We start from the raw sequence: 11,846 nt of genomic DNA, 5'->3' as shown, positions 1-11,846 counted from the left end.
AAGTTTGAAAGAGTTGCTTACGTATATTTAATAATGAATATCAAACATTTCGTAAGTGTAATATTCTCAAGCTCAAATTCCGTTGCAACATGGATATTTATTTTGTTATGATATACCGATAATTATTGGAAAGAGAAAATTTAATTCGGAAGCTCAGGATGAAAATTGGAGAGGTGGCAGCACTAATTGCACCCGCGATGGGCGCGTAGTTTTAAATACTCTAACACTGATAGTTTCATTATCGCTTAGTTTTTTATAAATTAGGTTTCATGTACTTGCAATCACTCTACGTATTGTCAGATGTTTAATATAAAATGTCCTGCAGCTTATTCCATTTTTCATTTATAATATTTTTGCATATATAGTGAGAGAAAAAAGTATAATATCTATATGATATATATATATATATATATATATATATATATATATATATATCATATAGATATTATACTTTATATATATATATATATATATATATATATATATATTCATAGAAACTTATTTGCATTAATGCCATGTTAAATAAAATGCAATAACGCGATTGATAACTTTTTTTTTATATTAAAACATGTGTTTATACGATGTTTTAGTACATAGAAAATTGTTCTATATGTTTAACATATATTAAAAAAATTAGGTACTTATAAATCTGAGTTTTACTTGAATTAAATATATGTTGAAGATGATTATTCGAGTAATGAATTAAATCTAATTATATGGATGAATAAGAATTTCAGTAAGCGGTATTTCCTAAATATTTAGTTTATTAGTCCATTTAAACAAAAAATAACCAAGTTTCCTCTAATTGTTTCTTACTGTGATTTCTAATCAATTGATTTTTTATCTTATTTTATATTCTGCTAAATACCTTTTAAAATAATTGCATAACAACTGTGTGTGGTATTATTCAGAGATAACAATGGCGAGAGTAAATTTTTGTTAAATTCTAAAATCAAAATTGTACTCCACAAATATGCTCCCCTGATATTATATTTTGCATTAAAATCTCAATTTATAATTTTGAATGAAGCGAACAATTGTTCTAAATCATTAATTTAATAAGAAATAAGCCAACATTTTTTGTTAAATTATTCTTAGAATGAAAATTATGAAGTAATGATTTATTAAGTGAAATATCAATTTTTATTTTGTGAGTTAAATCACTTTTGTCTGCGTTTGTTTGTGAGAAAGGTTCGTCCAATGTTAGCTTGATAAAATATATTTCCTGTCATCGTAGTGGGTGACAGTCTCGCGTCTCCAACGAGCGAAATAAATATGATATTAAGACAGAGGTCCCTGCACTTCCTTCTTTTTGCTGGTATCGGTGATAAATTGTGCGAAGAAGGTCGTCCAGAGTGATTGATGACACTAAGGATCAAGAGATCGTAAGGGGGGATATTAAGAATAGGGAAGGTTGCCTGAGTGTCCATTTGTTACAATATAGTTCAATGACCACAGCAAGAGGACCATAACCTGGTAATTCAAGTATGGAGCAATAATTTTCAGTCGTTTTCGAAGTCTGGAGGATGGTCGATTATTCTTTTCGAAGTAAAAATTGCATTTTTATTTGAGGCCTGAAATAACGCTTTTTTTTTTTTTAAATTTATTCTATCGTATTAATTGTAACGAAATCTTTCCTTGAATTTTGTAATATGTATATTACATGATTTTTTTAATTTACAAAAACTTTAAAATGTACCTTGCTGTGTTTAAATATTTAAACTCATTTAGTGAAGGCAAGGAAACACAAAGTGATTTAAAATTTTTATTAGAATATTGTTAGGATTTAAAAAAGTCCCCCAGTGAACACACAAATTGTATTCATAGCTTTTTAATTTAGAAAATTATTATTAAGTCTTAAATATGTGAAATTTACTTCTAATTCGAATTCTAATCTTTCAAAATTTTGAAGCATACAGTGGAAGCATTCCTATGAACTTTAAATATTAATATTGCTTGAATTAAATAAGTTGGTATTGAAATTTTAATGCAGAACTGTTCATTAAATATTAAAAACCAAGTCGTTATTTAACCTCGCCAATATTTCTGTAAATTTGTAGAGCTTCGTAATAAAATTTAAAGATTAGATAAATTTGTACAAAATATCGTTTTTATCCACAACTATATTTTCTAGAGAAAGGCGTATGAGTATTACGAATGTATAATTATCCCTGAAAAGTTAAAAGATTCAAAAATGCGAAAATGGTAACTGAAAAATGACGCTGTTGCGCAGTGAACCCCATGTGACCATTTTATGATTATATAAGAAGTGCTCGGAATCAATTCACGTTATAAGTTAATATCCAGGTAATGGCCAAGCTATACAAAATATCCCATTATGCCAAGAAATAAAGTAGCTCGTACTTGCAACATATTTCAAGGTCCATCGTACTTCATGGCAACCTGCTAACCATCGTTTTCAAGTAGTAGTTAATTACCGCGATAAATGAGAAGGGAAATACCTTGCCTAACTATGATCAAGTTCATCCTATAATACTATACACTCAAGCATCGTAGTAAACTGGAAGCTCAGCACCTAAAATTTTCCCAGAAGAAAACCGTTTGAAACATCGGTGGACTATGATTCCTCCGTAAACTTTTCAATTTCCCACCCATCATTGCCTGAGTTTTCTTCTACATGAATACTACGAAAAATTCGCCCACGTTTAATCCTCCCATCGCTAAAAATTTGCCGCCGTAAGCCGCGCGTACCAAACTATCCAATTCATCCCCTGCCCCCAGGTGAAATCGCATTTCAGGTACGCGTAACGCCTGGCTACGCCAGGAAGCGTTGGCGAGCTATATCGCAGGAAGTCCGCTAGGTCCTGCATGTGTACGGTCCAGAGACTGCGCAGCACCCCCCTGCGGCTGGCACACGGATGCCACGCAAACGGGACACAGAACAGCGCGCGGTAGGGGAAGGATTTCGGTTTTTAATCCGTGGGTGTGGATGCGGTGGTGGGGAGCTGCGGGGCAGGACGAAGCGAGGGGAGTGTGCACGCGCAAAACTCCCCGCGATCGTCCTTTCCGCGGCCCCTCGCCCCTTCTCTTTTTCGCCCCCCTTTCCGGCGCTCCCACCACGATCGGTCTCCCTACCAGCCCCCGTCATCCCTCCCGCAGTCAGACGTTCGGGCATCCTGTCTCACACCATCGGTTCTCCGCGGCTGGCGGGGGTTGCTACTGGCCTCCTAGTGACTTTCGTGGGGACGAGTAACACGTGCCAGAGAGAGGGAGCAAACACCGGTCCGTGACCGGGTGCGCTCGATCCTTCGGCAACCGTGATCGCTGGACCCGCGATCCTTCTCGTCCGTTCGTCGTCCCGGTGTCACCGTCGCGTAGTCGTTTGTCAGCTGGCGCCCGCGGACGCCGCGTACGCGATACTGCCCCTCGCGATTCCCTCGGGCTGGCCCGACGTCGGTTTCGGCGACTGCGAGCCAGGGCCCGCGCAGTGTCCTTGCGATCGCCGTGCGACGCGGCTGATCGAGTGATCCTTTACTCGGGGGGGTGTTCTGTGTCTGCCAACCGTCCGGAGTGCGCTGCGCGGACGGTAGCCTGCAAGCTGGAAGATGAAAGAATTTATCGCTTCGTTAGTGGCCTGCCGTTCCGATGTGACAGCGGCTCGGCCCCTCTGGTGATTTCGATCAGTAAACGCGTGGGAAGTGGTGCTCGCTGTTTGTGTATGGAGTAAAGTTCGTTAAGTGAATACAGTAAGTAGAGGGTCCGTTTCAGCAAGGGGCGATTCGGTGCCTAATTAATTAAACAGTTGGCCACTGTTAGGGGTACGCGTTTCTTGGAGGAAGATATTCGTAAGCGTTTCGACGAAGTCTTCCTCGCATGACGCCAATCGGACGGATGACGGGAAAAGGTCTGACCTCGGGTAATTTCTGTCGACCCGGTTTAAAAACGCGTAATTCATTCATGAGCAGCATCTGGAGATACAGTGCTCGAGGTTCTGCGAGAGGAAATAGACTTAGGAAGCGGAACAAGGCTATATTTGGATTATCTCGACGGAGCTCTTGTCATCCTAAATAGGATGCTCGATGCTATGCGTTCTTGTTGGATTCGAGAAGCTGGCAGAGGGGTTGAATTTGCTGGAATTAAAGAAGGATACTAATGAAAAGGAATTAGCTAGCAAGTGGTAGCAAGGGTAAGAAGTGTTGTTAAGAGATTCTCGCAGTTGTTGGCCTTCTGACAGCGCAGTTCTTCAACATCGGTCGAGGATCGAAGCCAGAGGACCGAGAGAATTCTTTGCTGCGATATTACGATCCCTTGGGGGATTAATGTAAAGCTGTTTGGTAGTTGACCTTGATTCTATATTGCATTTCCTCTCCTCGGTTTATTGTTTTCGATTTCATTTAACGGGGCAGCCTAGGGCTGGCGAAATTACATTTCGCTACTTCTGTACGTGACGTTGTATTCGTGCGAAGTGTGTCTTAACCTTACGCTTGGAGCGTGCATGTTGCTCTCATCTCGCGGACCAGAATAAAGTCACAGTCTGAGCTTTAAATTCAGTACGCGTTTCTGTTTAAGGATGTAAATACTCTATTCATGTTCGCAGCACGTCCGATCTTCAGAGCTTTCTCCTGGAATTACTTTCCCCTTTCAAGTTAGCCCTTATCATTCGGAGATCCACCTATAGTCGATGCAAATCGCGGTTTCAATATTTCTGACACTTTGTTGGGTACCGTTTCGAGTGAAAAACATATTTTAATATTGCCATCGTGTGATTCACTGTCCATGGTACGAAGAAATTCATCAGATTCTAAATTTAAAATAAAAGAAAATCAGTTGCACAATGTGTAGAGATGGAATAAACTTCTCAAACATATTGAGCTATAAAATATAAAATAAAACATGGAGATACCTCGGTGTATTATAAATTATAATTCATATAATATATAATGTAATATAAATTATCATTTATAATGAAAACCAATATCTTCTCTACTGTTCCTCCCAAAAATTGAAACAAAAATATTCAATTCCATTATCGAGTTGGTGGAGCGATCTTCAATTTATTATATAGTGCAAAAAATTACAATAAACCTTCATCGTGAAAGAAAAATATATTCGATAGAAGCTCAGTTGATTATCTTAAGAACTATGAAATGGCAGACACCAATTTATCCTCCCTTTGGCAGAATCTGAAATTAACGAGGGTCTCTGGTTATGTAAGGTGTACCTTGAATTTTTACCGAACATTTTTACCGAGAGCTTGTAAGCCTTTCGCTTCAGGTGGCTGTGACATTCGATGGAACATTGCTGAGAAAGATTTCTTACTCGTGGAAGAACGATGGCGCGTAATTCGCTCCGGGGGTGGTTCCGCCTGAAAGTCTCTCGCGCGCTGTCCCTTTAGAACTCTCGTAATGACCAATCGGAATGATCGATAAGCTGAATGACACGGCGTTCGTGTTTGTGCAAGAACGTCGTGGAAAGACGGGAAAGGGTTGGGGAACGGCGAGAGAGAGAGAGAGATAGTAATGCAGTCAGCGCATAATGGGCGACGTGGTTGACGAACGGGTTATGCTGTATCTCACTGCTGTTTCTCCCTGGTTTACATGTATGACGCGTACTTACGTATTACAGTGTGTGCTCGTTAAACAGCGGCAGGCACGCTGTTAACGGGGATGGGCGTGTTTGCTTGGCAAATAATTGTGATCGTTGAAGGAATAGGGATTTGGGAATTTAGTTCTCTTGTTCTGTAAATCATTTGAAATAAGATTGTCTGCGGTGTTTTCGAGGATCCCTGGACTCTATAAACAGTTTATCTATTTCGTTTGCTATTAGTAGTTCCTCGATTTTACACTTGTGTGCTACATTCAAGTATTCTTCTAAATTAGTTGAATAATTGATTAGGACAGTATTCTTCTTTCGAAGGAGACCAGATTGTGTTCACACTTGGGGTTCGCAAATCATGTACAAAACCTTTCGTGTGCTTTTGGAGTCATTTTTTTTAGAATTTTCTAATCTTCTAAATACAAAAGAAACCTCAGATTTACTCCATCGCGTACAGTTTTTTTTCACAACTCCCTTTGACGTTTCTACGTTGTGATATGCAATTAAATGAAATTAGCAGTGAGAAAGTACCACGTGAAATCTATTCGAGGCCAGTCCTGAATAAATTTATTTACAAGAAGTACTATGTACTTTGTAGTCCCTTGTTCTGCTAGTGAAGCTGCGTCTGTTGCTTTTCTTTCTGCGCGCTCTTCCCGCACTCAACCAACGCCGAGTAACAACTGAACTCACAACTAACTGATGTGGCTTGGTGACCCAGTATTCATAGTCTCCTAGAAGCTTCTAGTACGTTCTAATATTCACCCGGACCAGTCGTTACGGCAACCTTAAAGCTGTCCGTTCTTGTGTTTCTCGAATTGAAGACCTTGCAGCAAGTGGGGTGCAACATTTCCACGGATAATGATGTTATTCTTTTATGTCTACAAACAGTTTTTTTCCAGTTTACTCGAAACTGGTCAAGATGGAGTTGCACCCCTCTTGCTGTAAGTTGTTCAATTCAGCTCCCAAAACTATATCCGAAAACCTCGCTACAATATCGAAAGAAGCTTCTTCATCTTGGGCCTTCGTTATTACTCGGTGCATCTATCTTTTCCTTCGACTTAAGACACCTCCATCGCTCGCAAGCTCGAGAAGAATCCTAAGGCTGGGTGTGAATAGTCGCCAGATCGCGAGCGAAAATCACGCGCGAGTAGAGTCCGCGTAGGTGACACGTTCGGTCGCGCGCGCAGTTTATGATAATATTTAATCCAGTTATAGCGAAGGGTGAATATAGAACAGAGCGGGCACTCCGGACCTCGTGGTGGTTAGTCGATGTCCCGATGCACGGTGTCGTTGGTATCGGTAATCCAGTTATGCTCGAGCCACGGACAGTACGCGCTGGTCTACTAACGTTTCCACGGCGAGCTCTGATCGTGTCGGCGCGCAGCGTAGTTGGAAAAGTGCGGCCACCGCTCCGCGAGCCTCCCGTTTAGGCGCAGACGGAGTGTATCGCCGCGCCCACGATCACAACGCCGCATAGTTGCTGATTTGTCGTTTAAGCGGATTACGCGACTGGTCGCCGGCATTCCTCGTGTTTTGGTACGCGCTTTGATCCTCCGTCGACCCAGTGTCTGTTGCTGGCGAAGCAAATTGCCGGCAAATGGCCTCGCCTTGTGCGCGCGCGCTTTCGTAACGCGGAGTTTGGTAATCCGTGGTTGATCTGCTAGTTACATGAAAGAGCGGTATCGAAGATTAGAGCATCGATTGGCGGGCTTAACTTTCGTACACCGGCGGGGGAATTCGCGCGAGGAATTCTTTCTCTGTAGCTGCGACACGTGTCGGGTTTCGGTATCGTTAGGCTCTGCGGTAACATCGACGATTCGCGACAGTTTTAAGTGGTCGGTTGGTTCTCCGAGTAACGGGGCCTAAACGTTCCGTCGGCAAAATGGACTGAGACGAGGGTGTTCTGTGTCGACTAGAGAGCTACTTTCCCTGCCGTTCGTGTTGTGATTGCCAACGACTATCAGAGTGCTAAATTGGAGTACTTTCGAGGAGTTAGTCAAAAGAAGATTCTGAAAAGAACCGACACCAGTGCTATAAATCTACAAGATCTGGAAGAAGCTGCCTGGCTAAATCTGCCAGTGATCAATTCGACCACAGCTGGTCCGCTCGCCTCGCCTCAAGGATCCACGCCTGAGTGTCCAATGGTTGTTCGAGGACTCGCCGAACATCATGCCCGATCTTCTTCGCGCTTGGGTGCCGCGGTGGCTGGTATAGGATCGATCATAAGGGGCGGGAGAGGGGCGAAGGGCCGCGAAGTACGTGGGAATCATCCAAACGAGGAGACAAACAGGGAGGCTAGGAAGGTACGTAAATACCCTTGCCGCAGTCTCCCGGTTACAAGTGACCAGCGTTCTCGCGGTGTGCTGGCCGCTCGACTTCTACTGAACAACAGCGCGTGGCCTTACAGCTCCAGTCGGCGCAAAATCAAGAGGAGCAGGAAGAAGGCGTTCAAAGCGCAAACGGTCTGCCAGCATGGGCGCTCGTTGTTCCTATGACTCTTCCCTTTGTTAGCGGCACGATAGGATTCTAGATTTCATAGGAAGCTGGCGGGGGTTCTCAGTTCCTTCCCGAAGATGGAGATGCTCCAGGTGAAAAGGGAGAGGATGACGAGGTACTGGTTGCACTCGCGTCGAATAGGCTCGCCTGTCTGCCTTTAATGTATACCGTCGTCGCAAACGAGCGGGAGTTGATAATTGGACGAAGTTGGATAGTGAATTAGAAGAGAGTCGTCTCCGTAGCCCGCGCGGGATTATCGCTACGCCACGGTCCCGGAAACTTCCAACCGCCAAGTCTTTGTCGAGCGAAACATTTAAGTTAGCGAACGGAGATACGGAGAGAGGCAACGCGGACTAGCCAGCGGAGGAAGTATTATTTCCGCGATCGATACTCTGGGCAGCGATACGGCTCCAAAAAGGATTTTCGCGAGCGCGCGGCACCGCGAATCTGTTCGCCTTTAAAATACCGTTGCCAAACGATCCAAGGCAGATAAAACGAGGTAAAGGGACGCGCACACGCGCGTCTACCCCTCTCGCGGGAAATCATCGGCGAGAAAGGGATAGAGTGACGTTTTGCCAGTGGCACTTCTTCGAGCTGTTCCCTGGGCGTCCAGGAAATTCGTAGGAACCAGGTCGTTAACAGGAAGCAAACGTCGAGTGCGGAGGGCCAGAGAAAACTCGAAGACGAACGGCGTAAACCTAGCTGTTTATCGGTGAAACGTTCTTTAAACTCCCTGAAAAAGACAAGGGAATCTACTTCGAAACTCGATCTCGAGGAGTAATGGGTTCTAAAGGGAGGGAGCAAGTTTGGCGTATCGATTGACGACTGTTTATCGTCCGCGAGCTCCAGTCGAAATCGAAACTGAGAGTCGCGAAAAGTGAACAACGGCTGGTGCAAAGCTTGAAGATTCAAGAGAGAAACGGGGATTCCGTTTGTTCTGCCCTCTTTCATCCCTTTTGCGAGGGATTCTGGTCCCAGCGATCCGGCTGCGTGGCGATCTTTGCGAAGGCTTAAGGTTACCACCAAGGAACGAGGATGTGCCCCGGCTGGAGCATCAGGCGAATCGGACCCTTTATCGGGAACGCGAAGAAATGAAGTTATCAGTGTCGGCTTATAGAGCTCAGGCCTGTGCTCACCTAAAGATCCTTTCCAACTATCAGCATCAGCTGAGTTACGGGTCCACCAATCAAGCGTCCTCGGCCCGGACCGCCTCTGATCCCGCGGCGTTCCTTACTGGCCTCAAGGTGAGTACCATTAATCTCTTCTCTCATTATATTAACAATGTTATTCGTCGTTCCGAACGATAGATTCGAAAGTCCCAGGGACATGAGCACTTTGAGTGGCCCTGGGAACACGCCGAGGGTGTTCCGTCCTGTGCACCATTTTCGCACAAGATAACTGGTGCACGGGATTTCGAATCGATTCCAATTACGTGTAAGGAAAAATAGTCTGAATAAAGTCGTAGTTCGAGTCATCTTCGCCGGAAGAACCTTTCCTATTCACTGGCAATATAGTATCTCACAACCTTGTGCCACTCAAAGTGTTAAAGTAATATATGTGTAAGTGTTAAATAATGAGCTGACGTTCAAAACATCTGTGCAACAGTAAAGGTCGGACAAAAATGTGTCTACCAACAGATGAAAGTGGGTTGCAGGTTTAGGGTATAGAGGAACAATTATGAAATTTCATAATTACAGTGGAGCAAAGAGTGGCAGTGGAAAAGGTGCAACGGTTTAGTAAGATTTTATTTACTGTAATGTTAGTTCTTTCCTATGTGTAACTGCACCTGTTCCAATGGCACTGATTCTGTGGTAGGGTGTACAAATTTCTTCTTCTATAGCGGAAATTATTATTTTTTCAATATACGAATCCATTTGGAGAAGAAGCGTTATTGCAACGGTGCACCTGCAATGAAAGTAATTTCAGAGCAAGTTAGGGACTATTAAATCGTTCAACCGTTTCCTCTACCACTTCTTTTTATTGTCAACCATAAAGGAGATATGAGTCGTATGCCCCATTCAAATGGTGTAACTCACAGTATATATATATATATATAATGATTATTGGGATCTTCCTTTAATGGAATTTATTAGCTATATTGTTTTATCTCCACTGCGATGGCAGTTGTGAATATGACTTTCCTAGGATGTAATAAGGGGAAAATCGTATTAGTTTTTGTATCGATACACTTTTGTAGCTTGTGAACTATAGTGAAACGTGATTTTATAAGGCGAAATAGCGTAGGTATTGCATAACATTTTGTAACTTTCATTATGAAGAAAATCTCTGAATTTTATTATGTCAATGACATTCAATATGGTGACTGCTATTGGACTGTCCAATAAGCTAATAAAAACAGAAATGGTGGAGAGGCAGAGAATCATTAATTACGAATTGTTATCATGCATTTGTGAAGGAGCCTCGGTTGAAAGCTTTTTAGAATAAGTCGACAGACTGAGTGGCCTTTCCTTTAAAACTAAGAATGAAAATATGTGTCTGTAAAACGCAGAGAGGTGAAATGAAGGAAGGTACTTGGGGAGGACGTGGAAAGATGCAGCAAAAAAAGAACGTGGTAGAATATACAGTTCGTGTCTGTTTTTATTCAGCTGTTAATTTTGACTTATTCCTTACTCGGATTCTCGCAGACACGTGACTGTAGCGTGTGTGGTATCATCTTTATTTCCGACATTTTGCAGAATTTTTTTCTAAAAAAGATCAGAATACTTTGAAACAGATTTAAATTATTCGTCGATATTATATGAATGGAATAGAAAATCATTCTTGTAGACTGTGTTCCAAAATTGTTTCAAAATTTGATAACGAATTAATGAACCGTCAAAACTCAATACTCTACTGGATTTTATCATTGTACCTATACACAGCGTTTTCAATCCCTTACCAATGCAATTAAATATTCCCAAAATCGACAAATACCAAGCAGAGAAAAATTGCTAAATTTTCAAATTTTGGAGTCTTTAGAGAAAGTGGCGTTTTATTTGGTCGATTTATTTTCCGAGGAACGCACATTACTATTGTTACCGTGTTTTGGATTATTAAGGATGTTACATACACCCGCACACTTGGAAAAAATGAATTTTCAGTTATATGTTTACAGCTTCTTGAAGCCTCAAGTTCTGAGCGTACGTTCGCTAAATATTACGTTGAAATTTATACAATTCACGAAGTTATAGAATTTTAAGCGAACCAACCCTCTACTGCACGAACGCGCAACACCCTTCTGTTCTGCAGGTCAATAGTCAATATGTAGTCTTGGCAGCATTTCGAATTCTATTATCTTCTCTATATAATCCCCACTCCTTTGCTATTCTATGTACACTTCCTAGAATGTATTCGACCAGGAATCGGCGATAAAGGTGAAATAGAATATGTACACGTGTCTGACTCCATAAGTATCGTCTACTGAATCTATAATCGCGGGCTTTTCAAAACCACATTTTTCAAGTGGGTATACAAGATACGCCGAGAAATATGCGACCCATTTGCTTTGATATTTTGTCGAGCTACACCGAGCCTTCTACATTCGAGATTTTTTTACAAGCGCTCGCGTTTATTTTGTAAATCAGATAATCGCCAGAAAATATATAAAAATATGAATTTACGATTTCACGGACTCCGATTTTATTTCAACTGTCGAGATTTATATTTTTACTTTTTCCACTTGTTTCGCCTGAATAGTTTGCGCAATTCCACTGCGAAACACTGGCGGGGAAATATGACTGACGGAAATGGTTATATCTCCAACATGTTCCGAAATTTTTTCATAGATTTTATTT

General features: G+C 42.0%; 1 protein-coding gene across 4 annotated transcripts in view; it reads left to right on the top strand.

The window, feature by feature from the left end:
* The first annotated feature begins 7,798 nt into the window (after positions 1–7,798).
* The window catches only part of LOC143370019 (uncharacterized), a 170,545-nt gene continuing 166,497 nt past the window's right edge, over positions 7,799–11,846 (top strand). For 3 of the 4 annotated variants that reach the window (XM_076814604.1, XM_076814602.1, XM_076814601.1), the window contains exon 1: positions 7,799–9,296. In XM_076814604.1, coding sequence (XP_076670719.1) covers positions 9,144–9,296 — 153 coding nt within the window. In that variant the 5' untranslated portion in view covers positions 7,799–9,143. The remainder of the gene's footprint in view (positions 9,297–11,846) is intronic. The other variant, XM_076814603.1, reaches the window with a different exon arrangement.

This window comes from Andrena cerasifolii, chromosome 6, assembly GCF_050908995.1.
Source record: "Andrena cerasifolii isolate SP2316 chromosome 6, iyAndCera1_principal, whole genome shotgun sequence".
Classification (NCBI taxonomy): domain Eukaryota; kingdom Metazoa; phylum Arthropoda; class Insecta; order Hymenoptera; family Andrenidae; genus Andrena; species Andrena cerasifolii.
The sequence above is the reverse complement of the archived record's forward strand: the minus strand, read 5'-3'. Positions and strand labels throughout refer to the sequence as shown.